The following is a 24,523-nucleotide window of genomic DNA, read 5'->3' on the forward strand; positions in this document are numbered from 1 at the left end:
GGACAGACAAACTTGCCCCGAAGTTTCCGGGATCGTGAGATATTCTCGGCGACCGCGACGCGCGTATCCGCCCACCCGGGACTTCGGTCATGATTTATGCAGGCAAATAAATGTCGCCGTCATATCATTACTGTCATTAGACGTTCGTTTGAAATGCAAATGACATTTGCATCGAATATACTCTCCAATTAAGTGTCCGCGTAAACTTTTCCCGTAGTGGCCCGGGCGGTCGTGGGTTCGCGTGTGCTTTGAAATATAGATGCCCGCCGTATATAGGACCGAACGTGAAATTTAACTTGATATCTAATTACACGCTCTCTCGAGTCACCACCGGAAGCAAGATCCATCGGTTTCCCTCTGTGCACGCGTGTTCGCGAGTGGGTGGCTGTGGGGCTAGCCGGGGTGACTCCCCCCGGTTAATCTTGGGCCCTATACAGCTTGCTCCGTTTCCGCTCGCTGGCAGTATCGCGTCATCTGTATCGGCCGTTGCATCCAAAAAGACGAAATCGCGTATAATCGTGTTTCGCTCTCAATCTAACTGAAATCTGTCGCTGACACGTTCGCGAGGATTTTTTGCAGTTATCGACGCGCGCCCTCGATTTGTATCTCATCGTCTCAGCGAGCGAGAACGTCCACGGGAAAACATCGGAGCCGGTTATTTAATCCCCTGGTGCACGGACGCGGTGTGTAACGAAGATTACAGAAATGTAATTAGTGCTCTTGTAGATTGCAGAAATGTAATTTCGAGAGATGCAAGTCAAATATTTTGTAGAAAGGTTGTTTGTATCTAGTGAAACCTATGCGAAAGCTTTTTTCAATCAAGTTCTCTTGATCGACAAATTTCAAAGAATAATCAAGGATGGAATTTTAATCGCACACGAAAGGATTAAACAGATTTCTTTGTCGTAATTTTAAAATGTATTGCAATGTTTAAATTCGCTTAAAATGAATTGAGTCTCTGTGTATACCACACCGACTCCATTCACTTCCCTTTCTACTGGGCCAATCTTACTCGCGTTGGTGCTCGAGCGCGCGCGTTCGTGCTGGTAGCACGTGGATTCGTGTGAATGCAAGCGGGAGCGTGGAGCGGTCGGGCCGAGTTTTCGGAAGTATCGAACGGGTTCCGTGTCTCACTCCACTCCGGTCCCCTCCCCTGTCCCCGTGCTCTCCTTGCGCGCGCGCGCGCGTCCCGTTGGTCCCGGAGAACTCTACTTTGGTGATAGTATCCTGCCGCCCGTGTTGTCCGACGCGTTGCCGAATTTTGGCAATGATTGATGGCTATTAAGGACCGGGCCAAACCCGCTCCGCCTGCGCCTGTTCCGCGCGCCGTGCCCTCCGCGCCGCGTATACATTTGCCATATTTGCGAGATCGCAATTGAAGCAAAAATAGCGCACGAAACATCAGGGCTGGACCAACGTTTCGCCAGCGCCCGCGGGGAATATCCCGTTTCAGAAGTCAGCTATACGAAGATGTAACACATTTTTCTGGACGCCAGATATTTGAAAAATTTGGAAAATTTTTGCACGCGAGCGAAATATAGAGGCGCGTCAAGCACATAAAAATTACATTGAAATTATACGAGGTTTCGAAAATGGACGATTCGACATAAAACATATATTTTTATACGAACGTTTTAGACCTTTTATTACAAATTGTATTGTACCTACAGGTTGCGCGTTGCAGCAGTTTCAATTTTTTTTTTTATTCTCGTTTCAGAACTCCGATGGGATTCGACGCTTCCTCTTTTTCGCTATCGCGCATACGAGCTCGGAGCTTGAAAGCTACGAGTTGCAAAACGCGATCGGCGTATATATTCATCCTCGTGTAATCAAATCAAGCGCGCCGATCGCGATCTCGCTTTCAGAGGAGAACGTCGTCGCGTCCGGTGGGCGCACAACGACCAACGACGCTCGATGGGATTGCAGTTTGACGAAGGGCTCGAAGGGGCGGACGGAGGGAAAGATCGATGGTCGCCGGGAGGAGAGGCGAGCGTCGATGAAAAGGTCAAAGGTTTCAGGTGTGTTTGCGCTTCGCGCACGGGCTGGTACAGGTACAGCCTCTTCCGCGGCTCTGCTCGCCGTTGCAACAGCAACATACATGACTCTTTATTAACAACAATTAACATTTGGTCCATTGTTCATACAAGGATATCTCTCATTGACGACGCGCGACACTGCCTGGCTGCCGCGCGCGGTTGAAATAACTCACTATCCCTCATCTCTCGCTTGACGCGATTGTGAAATGCCATCAACGGAATCGAGCCGAATCAGTATAAATTTGCAAAATTACCGCAATGGTAAAGTATTTTCGTTGTAAAATAAGCAGCGGCGTCTACTTCGGCTACTTATATGACTTTGCGTGTCAACGAATACTCTTGTAGCTTTTATTATGCGGTAATAATATTCATCGTAAATGGAGCATGAAATTGATAACTTGCAAGGCAATGAAAGAAGATATGAATGCTCTAAAGTAATTAATTTATTTGGCGTATAGAAGGCATTATTCTTTGCTGCACACGCGTCTAATATCTTACTTTGCATTTTATAAAACTCTCATTAAAACATTAAATGCTTATAATTGCACAACTTGAAATACATTTAAATGAGATGTTTAGCAAAAGCGCCTTTATTAAAGCTTAATAGCACTTTCAATCATCACAATGAGCAGTAAACGCATCCGCAGCGATGTAACAATGCATTCGTATTCATTATTAAATATTTTTAATTGGCAGTCATTATTGACCATCTCTTGTCTCTCTTTGGCCAAATTCCTTTTCTATCTCGTTGTGATATTGAATGGACGGGGCTCTCTCGGGTCCGTTCGGCTCAGCGTATTTACCATAAATGACCAATTGCCAGTTCATGGTGACTATGGTGAGTTGGGGCAGTGAGCTCGCCGGAATATCGAATGTGTCGCAAACGGCCCGCTGATAAGGTTCGCGGATAGCAGGCGAGCATACGCGCCAGCAAGATAACGAACGTTAAGTAATCGCATTGCAGGCTAGCCGCGCGAGCTCGGAGTCGCGCTCTCGGCCTCGGCCACCGTGAACCAGCTTGCCCATCGTGCTCCCCCGTTCCAAAGATTTACCAGTCTCCGGTTATGTTTGATGCACTATTATGTTTTCGATTACGGTAGGTTAGTTGCATCGGTAACGTCATCGTTGTCGTCAGCAACGCGCCGCCGATATACGGTACGTCAAAGCTGGCGAGACACATGTATAATTGCTCGTCACGCGTATAAGTATCGTCATCGACGCTCGTCAAACTTACCTATCACATCACGAAGAGATAGCACCGGTTTTTTTCTCCCGCTTCGATCATGCGTTTCTGGCGCGGACAGTAATTAATATCTGCCGAATATTACACGCGGAGTGCTAAATTGACTTTCAAGGAGCTCTAGAATGCCGCGGGGTCGTTTTTCTCTAGACGTTCGGACTTTTCCTTCTAATCGTTCTGTATAGCGTAATGTAGTATATGTATACGATATTGTTAATAGATATTTAAAACAAATGTAATGTTAGATAAGATAATCTTCAATTCTTGGATCTTAAAAAACATGTAACTCTTATTATTATTATTATTATTATTTTTATTATTATTTTATAAATGTATTGAATTTTGGCATAGACACAAGAATGGTAATCTTATTTGAATTCGTACTTTTATTCCAGATGCTGGTATTTGATGACGATAATGGTATTTAATACGATATCGGCGTTATATTATTAATAATGATGGATAATGAAGGATGTTCTTACGCCGACTGAATGGTCATTCAGCTGGTAATGATCGGTCGGATACATATTGCACACACCAGACGGTACATCGAGTGCAGATAAATTGTGGTTGGCAAAAGATAGGAAGCTGGTAAAGTCGACGTGGAGGATATTTTTGTAGCAGCGAAGCAGAAGTGGTAGAAGCTGGACTTCGCCAGACTTCTATATGCATATGATTATTGTAATGTCGGTCGCGTACACAAGCACGTATGAATAAATTCCGATTAAACAATGTAACTCTTAGCGGATTATACATATGCGCAAGGCAGTTTTTAAATTAAATTTAAAAGTCAAATTAAATTCTACGGGCGTGTACCTTGATTTTTTTTAAAACTTGTAATTTTGTTAGGACTTTTAGAGAAGAATTTATGCACATTTGTTTCCAGAAAAATTTCAGTATATATTTTAAATATAAAATTAAATATAAAATTCCTTTCGTATATTAAAAACTAATACTTAAAAACTAGTACTTAAAAAATAGAATAATGCATATTCTCTGGAGATTAATTAAAGTCGAAAATTATAATACGAAAATAATGTAACTTGCTAATTATAAGCAGTTGACAATGGAGACAATGGAGAAATTTGTTCAGAACCGTAAAAACTACAAAATCGAAAACTACATATCTCAGAGCGGAGCAATTTGACCGGGGTACTTTTCTATAAGAAATGTGCGGGGTTCTTTGCCAATGTGTAATGGCTTCTGCCTACAGGACGCGGAAACGCTTGCCGCGCGGCAAGAAGCAACGCGATAGCCAATCAACGTGTCGCATTTCCGTAAGAACCAAAAGTTTATTGGCTACCGCGTCGCTTCTTGCCGCGCGGCAAGCGTTTCCGCGTCCTGTGGGCAGGAGCCATAACGATCGAACCAAAAATTTTGAACTATGGACGGTATTTTGTTAACTAATTTAATTTTTTTATTTGCCAAATCTAGAAATTTGACACATTCACTCGCAGCTTTCTTTCCGTTTTTCGTCTCAGTCTGGTTCAGTCAATCTACGATTTTCATTAAGTTCTTGCTAAGTATTAGCCACGTCTTTATCAGTCACTACAGTCTATATGTCTCGTACATAAATTAGTCAGTTAATTAAATTGATGTGTTAATTTCTACTGTTTCGACAATTTTGTTTCGACTCTTTTTTCCAATTTAAAAATCTTAACGAGTAAAAAGCAAAAGTGGGCTATGAGAGTCAATTACAGTTATTAGTGCATCAGAATATGTTATGTGTATTATATACGTCGCCCCAATATGAGCGTCGAGTATCGATCCCCTTCGATCGAGGATCTTTCGCGCAGCATCGCTATTATAGCGACGGCGCACGAGCTTACAGAGGCAGCTAGCTTGCGATTGCTAGTTAATCATTTACTTAAAAATCCTAATCTTGTAAATTCCTTTTTCCTCCATTCTCGATGTATTCAAAATTTAAGTAACTCGTTTATTATCTTTACAGGCGATCGTTCGCGGGCCCTAAATGCAACCCACGCGCCGCTGGATAGAATATTCGACGTATCTACGTTTTATAAAACGTACGTTATATGTTTGAAAGCGGCAGTGACGGTTGGCGTACGTTCCGGCTGTACTTTGAGCTATCTTCAGAGATTCGGCAATAAATAAATTAAAATTATTAAATCATCACAAGTTCTCCGAAAAGTATAAAAGTGATTATTTAAAAATTGTAAGTACGTAGACAGCGTCAAGAGGAAAAACCCAGAAAAATTCTGCTATCATTCATATTCCGCAAAATATTCGGACTATGTAAGACATGAAAATTGAGTTCAGGGACATGTTTATTTTGCGTGCCGTTGCGAGAAGGCCATTGCACGTAGCAAAGTTTTAGTCATAATCGTAAGGCCGTAAGAAAATAGACCAATCCAATCACAGTCGATTATTCTCCTTGAGCTCGAAGAATAATCGAGTGTGCGTGGTCTATTTTCTTACGGCCTTACGATTACGACTAAAAATTTGTTACGTGCAATGGCCTTTACGACCGTTGCGTTCCACGAAGCCGCCGCGCCGCGCCCTCCCCCCCACCTCCCCCCCCGCCCCGCGCCGCCGACCCGGCCGACCGTGCTTACTTGCTTTTTGCTTTCATTCGCATAGCGACGCTCAACGAAGTACGTAGCCGCGCGAGCCGCTCCGTGTTAGTTCGCATTAGCCCTCCAAACTACTCCAAAGCACAAACGCAGCGAGTATGAGGTATCGAGCGTGATCACTCTGTACGATTAATTAGTAATTATGAACGCGCTGTTAACTACGCTGCAATTATAACGATCATCGAAACGTCGATGTTCGTCGACGCGAGTAAGTATCTCGCGCGATCTGAAGGCGCGGCGTGAATCGGAACGACAAGAGAGAGAGGATCCATAAATATTTTATTACGATATTTACGGTCAGTAACTCTGTTTCTCGGGATTGATGCTTGATTTCGTGTATCGCGCTTTTATTTCTCCGTCGAATTTGCCCATCATTGTCAGAGAGGGATCGAGAGGTCAAATGATTTCGAGGCGATGATACATTAATGATTAATGTGAGACGTAAGATACGGATTATTTTTAGCGTGCAGCACACACATTATTTCGCTAGTTGAATATTTCGTGGCGCGCGGCGAGATGTTATTTGTCGCCTACGGCAAAGTACGATCAGAGAGAAGCCTGAGAGAGTAGGTAGGCCATCCCGGCCTTTTTCGTGGGACCGTCGAAAGCCGCCAGTACTTAGATTCATTTTCGATGGCCTCTCTCGGGTGCTCTCTCAGGCTTCTCTCTGGTACGGTGTATATAAACAGCCGATGGTTCGCGAAAGGGGAAGGCGGGAGGCGGGAAGCGGGAGCGAATATGGCGGCGGTGTCGCCTGCGTCAAGCAGCTCCGTGCGCGATCTCGCGTTGCTCCTAGAAATGCAATTAAAGGAAACGCCAAACGCTATTGTGCGATTATCAGCACGCGCGAATTAATTTCCGCGATTAACGAATCGTGATCGAGGCGCTTTCTATTTATCGAAGTAGACATATATTTCGGGGTTTCATGTTTAATTAATCTTTTTAATGCGATTTTTGAAATTACTGCGAAAGTGCGAGGTGCAATGCGAAAATCGGTGGCGTTAATTATGAGGTGCTGCCATCTGTCGCCAATAGAACGAGACAGAATGGACAGACGGGGATATCTTTCGGGATAAAACGCGTCGAACACGAAGCTCCGTTATTGTCGCAGCGACGGAACTACTCCGGAGTATATCGGCATATTGATGACAGATGAAACTTTCCCGGGCATGCCAGGTGCCAGGTTAATAGATATATCGGTTGTTTGTTTAAATTTTTGTTCGTAATTACTACTCGTTTGTAATTAGTCCCTCGCGGTGAATAGCTAATCGTCGTATACACGTCGACCGAATCCCGAATCATTAGCTCGTTGCGCGCGATCGTACTTCCTCGAGTTATTCTGTCGCAAAATCGCGTGCGATTGTCGTCGAAAGTGCTATGCGAAGTGTCGCGCGTAATTAACTGTGTTTGTGCGCGTGTGTATAAAACGAAGAAACCTGAGAGGAGGACGAGGCCTAGGAGGCATCGGGCGACGGCGGAGCCACCATGAGGTAATTCACTTTTCATTCGTTACGTAGATCGGAAAATTATGTAATTTTTTTCGTTAAATATTTTACTTTAAAAATTAATAAATTATAATAATTATATTTCAAATACATTATTGAGATAGTAATTATTTTGATATAATTTTGATATATGTTATTTGTATTTTACAGATCAACGTTAATACTGTACCTCCGCTGCTGCGCGTCGTACTGGTGAGTGTTAAATTGTTTTATTTTAATTTTGATTTAATGGACTTTGCGAGAAAATGTTCAATCAGATGTGTAGACGATGCATATATAAAATATGGAGCTATTAAACTATTAAACTATCAAAGTAGGATTTTTCTTCCTATAATTCGTACCTTATAGCTAAGAAATAGAAAATAGAATTTAATAAAAGGAAAATGAAATTAATGACGTATAGGATATATTTTTATATACGTATATATATTTACAAGTATATTAATATATATATATATATAAACATTATATATGGAATAATAAAATTTAATATAAAATTTCGACGATCAATTTACTACATTTCCTTAGATAAATTCGTATAATATTTCATCGGCAGTAAAGGAAATGAGATTAGTTAAAAAAATTAATACTGCGCAATAATTAATACTAGTTAATAAGAAAACGTTATAAAATATATGTACATTTAATTTTTCTATTTTAATTTCATATGTAGGTATATATAAAATTGTTATCTTTTATATAAGGATAATTACACAATTAAGAACATATTGAAATAATTTTATATAATATTTGCAAAACAAGTAATTATTTTCACTGTATTATATATATACTTTTTGTACGTGTGTGATATAGACATATATAATATATATAATACGGATAATATCAATCGTCTATTTATGACGGCGGAGTTGTGCTGTCGGATCGAAGTTGCGATGGCGCAGCTTCGCTGTACGCGATGTCGAAGACGCTTTTCTTCTCGAGAACCTGTTGATGGCGTAGACGACCGCCGCTTTGGAACGGCGCTGCACTTTCCGAATGCGAGTCGTCCTCGGATTGCTCGTACTGCGTCCTACACGGTTGCATCTCGAGGGATCTTTCCGGCGATAACTGCGGCGACGGATGTGGCGCCGGGGGTGGATGAAGATAAAATGGCGGCTGTATTCTCTCGTATTTGTATTCCGAGTGCTGCAGCAGACGATGCTGCGTGTCCGAAGTAGAAGCTGGCGGTGTTCTGGCGAATATCTGAACCGGCGGGTCTTCCTTAAGATTACCCTCGGCCCTTCTTAATTGCCGTCCTTGACGCACTATAGCCTTCAACTGCTCAGATTCGACGTTCGCCAGAGGCTTGACCTTGCGTCTGGTGCGCGGCGTTATCTCCGGAGTCTTGTGCTCCGCAGTTAGCTTCTCTCTTTGCTTTGTCGTTTGCCTCAAGCTCCTACTTACCCAGCGCGGTAGCTGCTCCTCATCGTCCGCTTTCCTCTCCAACCTCTTCTTCTCAGACTCGTCGCGTTTCTTATTGTACCAAGCCATGTACTTCGATTGCGTCTTACTCATATCGATCTCGCCAGTTTTCGGGACAATTGTAGATTTCTTTTCTGTCTTAAATTTTGATTTGGACATTGGTAGTTTTCGCTGATGCTCTTCTTCCCTCTTTGGCGATCGTAATGGAGATACCTTAGAGATGCCGAATCTGCGTTTCTGCAATTCGGCGTCTCTTGTATGCTTCTCTGAGTCACCGTCGGTGAACTTGCGAGATCGACGCTGAGAATAACTTGGTGTAACTTTTTCTTCCGACCTATCGAGAGCACGTTTTCGTTCCTCGGAAGAAGGCGCCTTCGGTCGTTCAAGTTTCTTTTTTTTCTTCACGAAACGTTCGGAAGGTACAGTTTTTGAAATATTCTTCTCCGGAGTTAATGTTATATCAATCTTTTTACTTTTTATTTCATCTATATCACTTTCTTCAATTCTTTTGTGTATTTCAATGTCTTCCGTTTTTGTTCTATCTTTCGGTCCCACTTGTTCAGATTTACTTAAAGGCAATTCAGTTTCACTTTTATCATCTTGTTTCACAGATTTGGAAACTTCTTCGATCTTTTTACGAGGTGTTACAATCTCGCTTTTGGATTCTACATCTTCCTTTGTCGTGCCGTTTAGTTCTTTAATACTTAGAGTTAATGGAACTATATCTTGAATTGTCGTCAATAAATTTTTTATTTCTGATTTTATATCAGTTTCTAATTCTTCGACTTCGACTTTTGATTCGAAATCTCTGTCTGTTATATTTTTACCATTTATTTCCTTTAAATCAGATACGAATGGGACTTTTTCAACGTCAGAAGAAATCTTTTCAGGTATAGCAGCAATTTCCATGTCGTCTTTTACTTCACTCGTTGCTTCAGTTGTAACCGAATCTTCTGTCTTTTCAATTTCATCGAGCGATAAATTGCTATCTGTATCCTCTTCTGGTTCGATTTCTGTTCTCGTGTCTCCGCTATCTTTGAAAGTTCTTACGCCAGACATTCCCGCTATTTCAATGCTTTCTCGCTGCTGCCACTTTTGTCGATGGCGTGGAGTATCATAGGGTCTCGTGGTCAGCGTCGTTTTCCTGGAAACATCACTGGATGAGTCGCTCTCCTCCGAAACATCGAGTGTATCGTCAATAAAGCTGCTAAAAATTGTATCGCTTACGTCTGCTTGCTGCTCCCCTTTGTCTCGTGGCTCTACGACTGCTGCGCTCTCAGAGGCTGTCACAGAACTGTCCACTTTGTCAGGCTCACTGACAGTTGATTTTTGCGGATCCGAATCTTGCGGCTGATCGATAGAAGATTCCTTATCGAGTATTTCTTCGTCAGATCTTTCCTTTAATGTAGATACTTCTTCCGTTTTTTCTTCATGTTCCTCGAGAAGTGGTTTTTCTTTCTCCTTTACATGCTCAACTTGTAATTGTTCTTTAATAATCTCTTCTTTAGAAGTAGTATCCATTAAAGGCGTGAGAGATTTGTCTTCATCACTTTTCTCTTGTTTTTCATCAATCATTTTTTTAGGAGATATGTGCGATTCTTCCTTAGTTTCATAGCTTTCAATTTCTGTCTTCGTGAGATCATCATTTAAATGTTTCAATTCATCTTTATCAGTAGTTTTCCTTATGATATCTGGTGGCTCGGTGAGCTCAGACTGAATCAAATCGTGATCTGATTTTGACGCTTCATCACTAGTTTCATCAATGTACAATAATGTATCGTCGTCGATTGAAAACGCTCTCTGAGTGCCATTTAAATTTCTGGTATCATCTGTAAGAGATTGACTGATATCGAGCGGTTCTTCAAACGCTTTAATTGTCGATTCTTCCTTTTTCTCTGCGTCAAATTCCTGAGTTACATATTCTTTTGGTCTCTGTACGTCACTTTTAATTTTACGTAACAAGTCTTCTTTATTTTTTGTCTTTATTAATTCTTCTACCATCTTTTCTTCGATATCTTTTGTCGAAGAAATTTCCTCTTCAATATATTTCTTTGATTTAGGACTTAATTCTTCTCTCTGATCGCTTTCGGTTTTATATAATTCTACAGCTTTGTCTTTTTCGCTTGAAAATAATGTAACATCTTTAATGTCTTTTGAATCGTTTTCTATTTCTGATGGTAATGAAATCATGTCACTATGTAATCCATTTTCCTTATGTTCTTTTTCTTCTTCAGCGTGCTCCGTTTTAATTAATTCTTTCAAACTTTCTATATGTTTTTCCAATGCTTCAAATTTCGCTTCTTCGCTCGCAATCTTTTCGGCATCTCTTAATCTCTGTAATTCATGTAGTTCTTTTTCCGGTATAATTTCTGACATTTCTTTTTCTAACATTTCTTTTTCGGTTTCGTAGAAAGATTCTTCTGTTGCTTCTTTGTGCTTTCCGGACATATAAGCCATTCTTCTTTCGACAGCGCTTCTGCTACTGTAAGATGGCAGTTTCTCTGGTTGATGTTCTTCTAAGGCTTTTAGGGTAAGAGAATCCGGAGAAATTGCTCTCTTGCTGCTGTCATCCAACTCTTTATTAGAGACTTCAAACGATTCAGATTCTTTGCTTGCAATACCATTTTTGAATTGCATATTTTCCAAATTGTGAAGAATGGTGAGATCTTCAACAGCTTCTTTTAGCGTCAAATTTGTGGTGAGTTCTTTACCTAAGTCATGAGATGTACCTTGTTCACTTTCAGTTACAACAGCGGATTTTTTCAGACTCATATCTTTTTGATCAAAATCGTGATATGCACTTTGCCTGTTGCTATCGGAGATCTCACTTTCAACAGCAGCTTGCACTTGATGTTCTTTCGTCTGTGGTTCCATTATGAAATCGTCAGAAAATTGTTGTATTATCTCGATATCTCCTTTACCGTTCGCAATATATTCTTCATCCATCTTTCTGCTTATTGTTGAATAAAACTTGCTTTGCTGATCGATGTCTCTTCTCCGCGGCTCTGTGACAAAATCGTCGGAGAATTTCTCGCTTACGTGATCTAGCCTCTGTTTCGATTTTCGCCGATAATTCGACGGAATCTCTGGAGATTCCGTACTTTTCTTGTCGAAGTCCCGACCGGCAAACGAGTCCTTTTTGCCGTTCATACGATCGGAACTTGTACTCGTACTTGGTTCTTCCGAGATACGAACATGCTCTTTACGACCAATCGCCGCCAACTTTTGTGTACGCGACATTAATTTGGCAGTTTTCTCGGTCTTCGATCTGCCGTTTTCTTTACCCGCGGCACTTCTGCGCTTCTCGAACTCTCGGTCCTGCTGCACGACTTGTTTCTTGCGTTCTTTACGTTCAATCGGCGTTTGCCTTTTCACCTTTGCATGACTACTTATTTGTTTGTGCTTCGCAGCTTCTTGAGAAGTCAATTTCGATTTGTCCGGTTTTTCAAACGCGTCCTCATACTCGGAACTGCCGGGACTCGTCATCTGTCGTTGCTGGTACTTAAATTTTTCTCTCTTTGTCTCTTTCGATATACTTGGAGAAGTCTCAAATCGTTTGTGTTTCTTTGAGTCTTCTTCTTTCTTTAATTTACTCTGATCCGAATCTTTTTTGGAGTCCTTCGATGTTCCCGATTTTTCCAGACTCGTACTTTCAGATCCAGTGGTCTGCGGTATTTTTTTATCAACGAGTTTACTCAGTTTCTTCGTCAGCATCGTGATCTCTCTCTCTAAAACTCGAAAGCTAGGTTTTATTACGGATTCTACTTTCTTTTGCTTCTTTATTCTACTCTCTTTCCTTAAACTTTTCTTTTCCGTCGTTTTACGAATATATTCTCCGTTATCGACACTTATTTCCGGAGACGACAAACTCTCCACTTTTTTCTTATCAAAAGATTTCTCATGTTGCTTACCTACTTCTGTCGACGAAGAGGAACCGTTTTTCTCTTCGCCGAGTACTTTGTATCCGATGCTGCTCTCTTCGGTGTATTGTTGACAAGTTTTCGCTGACTTTCTTTTCTTCTCGCGGTAAGTGCTTCCATTCTCGTCTAGTGAATCTGAGATTTCCCGCAGCACTTCAGGCTCCAAGCATATCTTTCGCCCCTCCTTCACTTCCTGCACTTTCTTCCTCAAGATGTTCAGTCGTTTGTCAAAACACGGGCCCTCCTCTTCCTCGATGGGTGTTTTCATCCATGAAGTCCGTGTTCTCAATTCGCTCTCCCCGTGGCGTTTCTTTATCCTTTTTCGATTTCGAATATCCTCGTCGGACTCGTCATTGTCACTTCTGCTTCGGACATGTCGTTCCGTTTGTGTCGCAGCGACTCTGTCAGTCTGAGTCGCGATTGCCACTTGCCCGGGAAGACTTTGGGTCTCTAAGTAACTCGCGGTGTCCATCATTACGCCACCAGCGTGCCTAGATTCCCTCTCCAACAGTAGCCTCGTTAATAGGGCGTTCTGTCTCGCCAACTCCAGATCGTGAAACGCGTACGACTGTACCGTCGTCGATTGCGCCTGATCTTTGACGATCGACGGTCTACCTTTGGATGTCCCGGGCACATTTGTCAAAATCTCTTGACGACAAATGTCCCGCATCTGTGACTCCGCATCCATATTTTGCGCCGTGTATTCGTCATCCATTGCCAACTTTTGCGCGTCGGATTCCAATTCTTCCGCGCGTCGACGTCTAACGTCCAGTTCCTCTGGCAGGAGGAGAATCTCCTGCTTGTGCTGATATAAATTTCTCGAGCGCTGATGAGAGTCGATGGTGCGCAACACCTCGGGTTCCTGCATCGACAGCTCGTCGTGTCGCGCTTTCTGGTCCTGCATGAACCGCTGTAGAAGTACATCCTTGCCGTCCACTATGAAAGTCGCTGGATATGAACGACGATGTTGACTTCTATCCTCAACTTGTCCGCGCGTTACTAATTGCAGCACCTCTGCGTTACCCGCGCGGTAAAAATGTTGCTCTCTTATCGCTGTCTCATTGTTTAATTCAGGATCGACGTATCTGTAACGGGATAATACGGGATATATTATTAGTCTTTTTTCTTCTAATTGGGAAAAATTTTACTGCAAGAATATTTCTGCAAAATTTTTATTTCAAAATTTATTATTTATTAAATGTACTTCAAAAATGTTTGTTTTAAAAAAATCATCGCAAAAATAAATTTTTTGAGTTTTTGATAATAAAAATACATGACGTTATAAACATATATTTTAATAAGCAAAATTGATATAACAAAAATCTAATAATGTAATTGATAATGTTTATGTTGCATGAATTTAATTTTTAATTTAAGAAAATGACATATTAATAAGATTTGCAATATTTTCCGGTTTATTTTGTACTTTGTATCCTAGGCTCTTTATAGTTCAAGAATCATTAACAATTATCACGCCGAAGTCGCTATAAAGAACGATTCTATTTCATTGTGACGCGTTCTATTTTACCTTTGTCTGTAAGCTTGACGCTGAATGTCCGAACCACGTTCGATTTCATGTCGTTGCAAGGAATCTACATCCATGCCATCGTAATCTCTAATCTTCTTCTCATCGACATCCTCTACATATAGTCTCTCTTGCTCTTCGATTCTTCTTCTCCTCGAAGGATCATAAGCCGGACCGTCACGTAGCCTCAGTGACTCCTCATTTGCTTGGTCGATTGGAGGACGCTCCGAAATGTACACAACGTCACCAGGTAGTGACGCTAATCCACCGTTCTGCGTGTTTCGACGATTAAATTGCCAGTTTCTTCGAGTTGGATCCGCACTCCAAGCTTGTTTCTTTCCGTTCGATGTAACTAATTATTTGATACATCGCTCTTGTTAATAAAGCATAAATTTTTTATATATATACAGATAATTTTCTAAAAATTTCTTATAAAATACATAAAACTAAATAATTGCAACATTTGCAAAAGTTATTTCAAGGAAGTGTTTAAACGTTCGAATGCGAAATAGTTGACAAATGGTAATTACTATCGATTGCAGCCATTGGCTTCCGATGAAGATGACGTTTCGGTCGACCATCGGATCGAGCGATAAGTGTTTCCGACGAGTAAACTCTACGCTTTCTGGGTGCCATGTAAAATGGGCAGCCTGGGCAGATGCAACAAATTATGAGTGCCGCGATGGCCAGCAGCATTAGCAGGCCCAGAATAATCAGTAACCAAAACAGAAGTTTATTCTCCGCTTTGTATACAGTCTGAAAAAGAACTCTGATTTCTCATTTTTCTAAAATAGAAAATTGCTAACTGGGATAAGAGAAAAATATGCTTTATGAGAATGTTACTTAGCAAAATTTAAGATGCGAGATAATCTAGCCTCAGAACGAATAAAATAATAACATAAAAGAGAATGTCCATATGTTTCGTTCACTACCAAATTATTTTTCAAACTTTTTTGGCCCATAATAATGAATTTATTGCACACTTATAGAGAAAAGAGAAAAGAAAATATTTTTTAATATGTTGAAAATTATCTAAAAAAAATAAGTTAATTAATAATAAAAACTAAGTTAATAAGTAACACAATTTTAATCTACGATAAGTAATTTAATTTTGAATACAAACTGACGTGTCACTCGATAAAGTTAACGAATATGGACAATTAACGTTTACTCACTACTTCTTCGTGAACACTGCTGATCGTTTTGTTTACATAGGTGCCCTCGTTATCTCCCCCATCGCGAATTACTCCATCGATTGGAAATTTCGTGGTAGTATTGTAGTATGTCATAGACCCATTGCCTGCGCCGCCGATGATGCCCACCCCATTCGCAGCTAATATGTTACGAATTTTTTCCACGTCCACCAGGGGGGTACCGATTTCGGTTTGTTCGACGCGAGCTATCACAATCGTTCTATCAGCAGAAGAAAACAGAAATGTGAAAGATTTATGACCGATTAACAATTAAAATGCTAATTTAAAGGTTTTTCTAAAGCTGATTCGAAAGAAATATTCGCAAATAATCGTAAATGTTCTTTTAATGTTCAAAAATTTGCATTTTTTCCTTAAAATATAAAACCGAAACGTTTTTGTAAGTTTCTATCAACCTTTTTCCTTCCGCTGGGACAGTAGCGCTTGTCATGCTAGTTTTATTATCTGACATGTAAGGACGTGTATCCAGTACGGTAATTCGTCCACCAGTGATAGTGGCTAATGTCTCCGCGGTTTTTGTTAAATTCGGACTTTCTCCCGGTACCACGAACATCATTATGCGAGCTTCCATGGCAGTTCCCCTGATGACGAGGATCTCTGCCTCACTCGAGAGATGAGGTACACCTAGAACATCGCGTTAATGAAGAAAAGAGAATAGTAAAGAGTATCTTTTTGCTTAATTATAAAATTTTTACGAAATTTTAAGTTCTCGTTCGTGATTTATTTTGTTCGCCAAAAACTATACATTTATTATATGAATATTCACCGAGATCATACGCCCTGGCAGTTAAAGTGTATAAGATATCGGTTTCCGCTCGTTTTCTTCGATGCCTTTTTATCTCGCGTTGGCGTTCCAATTTAGTTTCACTTGTAACGCTTTCCGTTGAATTTGTCATATCCGGAGATACTGCTGTCCTTCTTGCAGTCTCTCGTGTCATGTGTTCCGGTTGAAAACTTTGTGTTTCTTTGTGCAATTTCTTTGAAAAATTGTCGTAGATGCTCTGTTTCTTCCGCCTGAACTTTGTGATGGGCGACAGCAATATCAGTTCTCCGGTAATCTCATTCAAATAAAATTTATTTTCATAATTTCCGTGAATCAGTTCGTAACGAATCTCGTTGTTCGGCGGTTCGGCGTCGGCGTCAGTGGCCTGCGCGTACGAATTGAAGCGTATTTTTATAAAAGTATCAAATATATTTGTTGAAAATCTTACGAATAAAAATTAATTAATTAGAAAAATATCAAGGATATCAAGATTTACCTTTATAAAGGCAGCTGTTGAAAAATTTGTCAAATCAGAATTTAATTTAAATTCGTAGACATCTTCCTCAAAAATCGGCGCATTGTCATTTACGTCCAGCAAATTCACTATGAAAGGTACTACACCCGTGTTACCTTTGCCGTTTTCATCGCGCGCAATTATAGTTAATTGTAACTGCGCTGCCATTTCACGATCCAAAGACGATCCCATCGCGACCGTGATTAATCCTGTATCGGGGTCTATGGCGAAAGCCTCGCTTTCTTCTCCTGTTATTCCTGTATATCGAATACTGCCAAAAAGTCCGGTATCTTTGTCGGTTGCGTGCACCTGTCAATAAAATCATGATTTTTTTCTTGAATCAACATAACGTCAAATTTTTAAATATATCAAAAAGTGGTAAAGTTGATAGAGAATATACTCGATTTACTTTTATTATATTTAAAACAAGCATTAATTAAATATTACTTGAATCACCCGTGTTCCAGCGGTGATATTTTCGGACAATGTAACTTCGTAAGATTCTTCGTCGAAAATTGGCGGATTATCGTTAACATCTTGTATAAATATTAAGACTGCTGCTGTTGTCGACAAATTTGTTGCTGGACCAACTTCTTGAGCAATAATCTATATCACACATAAATATATATGCACATTAATTAAATATTTACTTGAACGCGTTGGACAATATTCGTTTATTAAGTGTGTATTATTAAAATTAATTATTTTAGAGTTGCTTTTGTATAATAAAAAATAACACAATATAACTTAAAGAACAAAAATTATTATCGAATTATTTTATCTATTATCTTTGTATTAGGAATGCATACCTTAAAAGATAAACTTTTGTACATCTCGTAATCGATGAGTGTATTGTCTCGTACCATGAGAATAAAATCCGCCGTTCTTTCAGCAACAGTTGGATTTATTTCGAAAGTACCATTATTATTCTGTAGCTTCAATGCGAAAACACCAGCCTTACCAATATCTTCATCGTGGACTCTAGTCGAATATTGCTCGGGGAACATTATCACGGAACCTGGTTCCAAATTCTCTGGTATCGATGCAACATAACTATAAATAATATATATTAAGTATAAATAAACGAGTAACTAGACAACGTATTGTGTTAGGAAGTCGCACTATTTATTACGAACAATATAATGCGGGTATTAGAAAATTTATAAAAGCGTAATATATGAAGGCAAATATAGGCAATGATATTAAAAGTCACAGAATATTTATCAGAAGTTAAATAATCACGAAAAAACATTGCCCTGACTCTTACGTGCTCGTTACTAAAATCATCGAGTACCAACTTATCATTCTCAAAATATGGCGGGCTATTGCCTGGTTCTCCAAGAAGGAAACCGACGTCGACGACCGTCGCCTGGGCTGGCGGCTCGTCCGTAGATCTCCGTATTTCTTCAGCGACGACCGTGAGCACGACCGGTGCGCCAACGTGAGTAATTTGCGTGAGTTCTTCTAAAGGTTTAGCGAGAACAATCTCACCTAAACATCGTAAGTGATTTATAGCGTTTGTGTTAATCATAGACCAATTTTTTATTCAACTTTTTACATAATTATTGATATACACACACATATATACTGAAGATAATATACATATATAATTAATTATAAAACATAATTTAAAAAAAATGATTGCATAATTTGATATCGCAAATTATGCTGTCTATAAGAACTGTTACGATTATTAAATGCATTCACCAAAGTTTTGTACACATTTCTACTTAAAATATTTTCCCAAAATATTAGTATCTTTCACAACATTAATCTATCACATTTCGCATGTCTCGCATCGTATAACGTGTACGATCTCTCATTTTCACATGCGCGCGACTTATGTGTGAGATGATTCGTTATTTCTTGGAGAACCACTGTAGCGATGCTATATAGACTATTTTTAATATGAATAAAACATCGCGGAGATAATGGACGGCGAATTCCTTTATCCTTGTTACTTCTCCGTCTCGGCTCGTACCGTACACGCACGCTGACCGGCAATATTTTTACATAATGTACCCGCGGAATCGACTTAAGAAATCATTCTCAGCGAAGGATGAATGTGTACATCGCTGGATGTAGGTGGAACCCGCACACGCAAGGAGTCGTAGTACGTATCGCATGCTCCTTGCCACGGAATGATAAGCATCGCAAGTTGAAAAGCAGAGAGTGACCCCTGAGAACGATCGATACTTGGCCGTAGACTGTCCAGACTTATTCCGACCACTTTTAGCTCCTTCTGTTTACTCCTCGCCAATTTTTCTCGTACTTGCCTGACTTACTTAGGTTTTCACAAAAAAATCTGATATTCCGAGAATGATGATAGATAACAAGAGTTCTGCTAGCATAATTTTTCATTCGTGCGTAAGTAGTTCTTAAAAAAAAAGAACTTAAGAAAAAGAATAATATCTATTATTTTTAGGAAAATGATTTCTCTCGTTAATCAAATTCTGTCTATTTAACAAAATTATTTTGTTAACCCTGAGGTAGATTCTTAAAGATAATACTTTCGCTTTCGACATTTATCAATTCGTCTTTATGCAATTTGTGGTTGAAATTTTTATGAGTATAAACATTTCATTGTTTGTAATAGGATTTTTGTTTGGAACGTCCATAAGAAAAAAATGAAAAATGCGCGTGTGAGTCAGTGAATACAAGAATACGCGTGATTTCTTCCGCGAACTTTACGTGGAAGGTGGAACAAATTGGTTCGCTATCAAGAAATGAAAGATCGACATCGGCGGAACGGTAGCGAACAAATTTCCCTGCTTAATCATTGTCCGGCGCTTTTCGCGGAATGAGGTCAGCCTTGTATACCAGAGGGGAATATGAATCAACCCCGTTACTTTTTCCCGTCATCGAGATTGTCAGGTGGAAACGACGCGTGATGTGCGATAGATCGGAGAATTTGCGATGACTCAACTCGTCGAGCAAATTAATTACACCACAATTCTAGTTTGCATCTGCGCGATAGGAGAAGTCCTTTAACCCTTGAGCGCGCCCTCAACTCGCGTAACATAATTGGATTGCACGCGACCAAGAATTCAGAGTGAAATGTAGCACAATCGGCGACAAAATTACTTTCACCTATATATAATTCTCTTAACTTTTCGTCGTTCTATGGATACGAAATATAGAAAATTTAACAATTTCTTACCGGTTGTTTCTGAAATGTTGAAAAAAGGTATGAAAGGGTTGCCTTCGGACACCAGGCCGTACGTGATTTCACGCGGCACCCCCTTATCTCCATCTTCCGCGTGAACTCGTAATATTACGTCCCCCTAAACGTGACACAAAGGGTTAAAAAAGTTGCCATTAAAATTGAGTAATAATGATTCGAGAAGGAGCATATTTTTTATCGACGTTCGTGTAAGGTATAAAACATAGAACATTTAAAATATATCTTTTTTTTTATGCGGACAACTAAATTAGAGCGAATAAAGCAATTTGCAAATTGAATAGTGATGCATTTAACTTACGACTTGCGCAGAATTGTTTAGCCTGGTTAAAGGCGGCGCTAGGGTAAAAATTGGCGGCTCGTCCTGCACGTCTTGCACGATGACGACAATATTTAGTCCTGCAATATTCCTGGTATCTTTTCCAGGTTCCGTGTACGGATCCTACTTGGAAACATATTGTATCGGTGATAGGCGCGTTCTCGTGTATACTTTATGTTTATTGGACAATAATTATGCGTACCGTCGCGTAAATGGTGAGGGTGTACATCGATTGCGTCTCGAAGTCCAATTCGCCGATCAAGGTAATGACTCCGCGCGTTTGCGTGGGCGTTTGTCGTTGCCGAATAGTGAAAAGTTCTTTCGGTTGCTAAAACGACGTCACATTTTTACGTTACACTTTGTTAATTACGCAAATATGAAGCAGCTATTAAACACGTACCCATAATTCGATGTAAACTGGCTTGCCGCTCCAGGAGTTCGCTCGTACGAGAATGTAATCTAATTCTCTACCTGGTTTAGCATCCTATTAACACATTTTGCATTAATTTTTAATGTTACGCGTTGACTAAATAACATATTTTGTGCCTATGCCGGTTAATTACACGGGTAATTAGTGTCTACGTGCAAAAGAGTTTGTGGAACATTACACCCAAAGTCGGAATAATTACGACTCGCTCTAATTAACGTTGTTAGAAGAGCCATTAATAATTACATACCTCAGGTATCATTATCAAGGAAGGAATGTGAGGGAATATTTTATCACGCGAGGTCGTGGCGTTTGTTGCGGAGATGGTAGCCTGCATCGAATTTGAATCTCCCTTAGTATCCCGAACCCTGACGGCGAAATCGTGAAGGCGTCCCGGCATAAGGCGTTTCGTTAAAATTACATTAGCCTGACAGACTTTATTGTACAACGTGCACGGCAAGTTGTCGATTCTTACGACGGGTGTAATTGTTGCTGCGAACGAAATATAGAAATCGCATTTTAATTCTTGATCGACGTTTTAATAACGTCGATACTTGTATTTATCTTTTATCTTTTTTTTTTTAAATTACCGGTTACTTCAAACACGAGAGGAAAGTCCGCATCCTGATCGGTGGCGCGTAATCGAAAAATCACGGAATCGACTTCGGCGTCGGCTGGAACTAATACCAATCCCATATCCGTGGATGTGTCGAAACGTGGTCGTGCACCTTTGCCCCAACCGCAAACAAGCCCTAAATAAATCCATGCTTTGAACCATGCTCCTACGAGGGGCATTCTGAAAGAAGAAATTGTTGAGCATAATCCTTTCTCTCTCATGTTTAGTACATAAGACATTTAGAACTAGAGGGCATCGAACCTATATTTTGCAAGGTCCACGTTAAATATAAAGCAAGTAAGAGCAAATCGGCAATACTACATCACTATAATCCACGTGTAATCGACATTAATAGCGAAAAGATGACGAGTTTTGATATGATGGTAGATATCGATTTTATGATCATAAAATGAGGTCGTGAGTATTCATTGTCGCGTCTCAAAACAGTATATTAAGTGTTCCATATCATGTTTTCGATCTACATTATAAAGTATAATTTTGTCATAATCGTATAATAAATGAAATCTATTTTAAATAGTTTCTAAATAAAATAAATTCTAAATAAAATATATTAATGAAAATTTAATGAAAAGTTATTTTATACGTAACAATTATATATGTAACGTAAAACGTTATGTATATAATATATGTATAAACAAATTATAATACATTAATTATAATAAAATTTTGTATTAATTTACATTAACTTTATATATAGTGACATATTTTTGCTTACACTCTGTAACACTATATTTATCTTCTGTCACTTTTGAAACATTCTATATAATTTCATTATATTATTATGGATAAAATTATTTTATCAGATGTTTTTTTTTGCATATGCCGATATAATATGCGATTGTTAAAGTGAATGTAGAAATGTGGGTCATCGAACACACTCGTGCATAACAGAACTAATATATTGTCGTGTCCAGTACATCTGTAGACACAGAAACTTTATGATAACATATTTTACCGCCTATCAGATCTACTCTTTTCTCCAGCCTCAAGTGAACAAAAAATATATAACCGTAATATAATGTTTTTTATATGCAGGTTGTATTCAAGATAGTAAATTTTAAAAACGTATTTTTTAAACAATTTTTTTCAAAAACATTTTTTTAGTTTCTTACATATATTTTTTTAATGGGTTAATTATATTTTTGTTTTGAGATTAAAAAAATAGATGGATTAATGAAAATTAATGGATTAATGAAAAAGCTCTAAGGCGTGTCCAGTGTAAGCCAATGCGTGATGACTGATTAAGTACCCATTGCAACATATAGATAAACGGGTCAATTTATTCGATCGTCGCTGATCGATCGTTCTGTCTGCTTCTTTTTAAGCTTTTAATTTCATTAAATTTGAATTTATTATTAAATGTAGTCATTAGATATGTATATATAATTTTATTAGAATTTGTTTCCATATTTCTAGAGGATATTTGTTTTCTTTCATACAATGTGCACTCTGTTTCTATCTGGAGCGGACAACCTCCGTCAATGTCTCATGCCTTGACATTGCATAAATATTCTACGGTGTAGCGAACGAAAGACATTCAATGGAATATTTAGTATCGACTTCCTACGTAGATCTATAATGAGTTTTGTTTGTATAACGATGAAGTGGGCTTTAACCCGTCTTGCTATATATTTTTACCGGTCAGTGTCCACGACGCGACGGAGCGATCGATAGGCTTTTCCTTTTTTGCAACCTGTGTCGGCATTGCTGGTTACTTACGAGAGCCGATATCTCGTAGACGAGATTGAAAATCCACCGTGAAACTTTGCCAGAGAGAGAGGTAGCTTATAAATATATAATAAATAAATGCATACTCGATGTGCATTGTGCTTGCCGCTGCGGTGTTTCGGTGCACGTGAGGGATGTCGATATGTCTTGTCGATTGTATCGACATTTTCATCATATTGCATCATATATACAAAACCGATATCTCATTGTAAATTAATAGAAAAGTTATTTATATTACAACTTTTCGAGAGTATCTTCCACGAATTTGTATTAAAAGAGAAATTACTTCCCCCGATTTTTAAATTTGTATTATAAGGTAGTACATTAAAAGAAAATAGCAAAGAAAGAAATTGTTAATATAACACACATATTGCATTAAATATTTAATACATGGTTTTTTTTTTATGTATTAGAGTTTACAAATTCTTTGTCTTATAATTAAAATTAAGGAGTGTTCTTCACTGACGAGTTATTTTTTTGCGACAAAGAAATAAAAAATGTCATTGTATTTTATCTTATACTTTAAAACACAATATACTATATTAATAACTGCAAAACTCGCGTTATTATCGAAGTTGCATTGCGACGCTAATAAAAGTTTGTTACTGTTGCAAAAACAATTTTGCAAAAGAAAATTCATAGCATTATGATATAAAAGAGTTATTGTGCAATTGAAAAGTATAACTCAATCAAGAACTATTTGAAAAGACGTATAAATTTACCTGAGAACACACGCACAGGTAATCACAAAATTGTTGAACAGTTCATGTTTATGCGAATACCCATTGATCACAGATCGAGCGACTTTTTCGGCAGTGATACACTCATTTTCAAAACGAAACAATTCGTTGCTTTTTTCGCAAACAATCCTCGAGAGTGAGTTATCTTTTGCTTCGCCGTTTTTAGCATTATGTTCTTCACCGTTTTTTTCGCTGTCCCGTAATTATTTTCACGCGTAGGATTCGAGTTTGCGTCATCATACGTTCATTATTTTCTTTCGGAAATTGCACTTGTTGGAAATCACTGAAATGCACGGCGGATAACCGTGATCCAGAGACAGCATTCTTGAGTATCGCGTGGAAGCACACTTCACGCGGCCGCGTACTCCGCGCGTGTGAAAGGAGTTGTACTGTTCAACCCCTACGTTGATGCGGCTCTACGAGTCACGTGTACGTCACGTTCGACGATTATCCCCTCCATCAATATCGAAGATGCACTTAACAATCTGTAACCGATAACAGGTTTTCGAATGCTTGCAATTGTTCGTAAGATAATCATAATGCATAAATAATAACTACTTTTTTCTACTTTTTATATTTATGTGAAGTAATTCAAATATATTTTTCTATGTATAAAGAGGTAAACACATTGTATTATTGGTTATAAATATTGAAAAATTATAAATTAAAACACTTATTTTATTAAAAATTTATTTTTTTCAGTTTTATTAAAAATAAAATTAATGTTTCATAATAATTTGTTGTAATATGTAAATCTTATG

General features: G+C 39.0%; 2 protein-coding genes across 2 annotated transcripts in view; one reads left to right on the plus strand and one right to left on the minus strand.

Moving 5' to 3' along the window:
* The first annotated feature begins 7,081 nt into the window (after nucleotides 1-7,081).
* Nucleotides 7,082-24,523, plus strand: part of LOC143904937 (EGFR adapter protein) — a 105,085-nt gene continuing 87,643 nt past the window's right edge. The window contains exons 1-2 of the mRNA XM_077419943.1: nucleotides 7,082-7,360; nucleotides 7,526-7,567. The gene's annotated coding sequence lies outside the window, so the exon portion shown is untranslated. The remainder of the gene's footprint in view (nucleotides 7,361-7,525; nucleotides 7,568-24,523) is intronic.
* Nucleotides 7,949-24,148, minus strand: LOC143905031 (uncharacterized). The gene is made up of 17 exons (XM_077420126.1): nucleotides 23,745-24,148; nucleotides 21,248-21,453; nucleotides 20,908-21,149; nucleotides 20,631-20,714; nucleotides 20,433-20,558; nucleotides 20,213-20,353; nucleotides 19,891-20,014; nucleotides 18,029-18,221; nucleotides 17,540-17,783; nucleotides 17,178-17,336; nucleotides 16,713-17,039; nucleotides 16,220-16,601; nucleotides 15,849-16,077; nucleotides 15,418-15,655; nucleotides 14,773-14,998; nucleotides 14,246-14,594; nucleotides 7,949-13,802 (listed from the first exon to the last, which is right to left on the minus strand). Exons 2-17 carry the CDS (start codon nucleotides 21,450-21,452, stop codon nucleotides 8,231-8,233), a joined length of 8,841 nt encoding a protein of 2,946 aa, XP_077276252.1. The 5' UTR covers nucleotide 21,453; nucleotides 23,745-24,148; the 3' UTR covers nucleotides 7,949-8,230.

This window comes from Temnothorax americanus, unplaced genomic scaffold (genome assembly GCF_048541705.1).
Source record: "Temnothorax americanus isolate GAGA-0224 unplaced genomic scaffold, ASM4854170v1 Scaffold6, whole genome shotgun sequence".
In the NCBI taxonomy this organism is placed as follows: domain Eukaryota; kingdom Metazoa; phylum Arthropoda; class Insecta; order Hymenoptera; family Formicidae; genus Temnothorax; species Temnothorax americanus.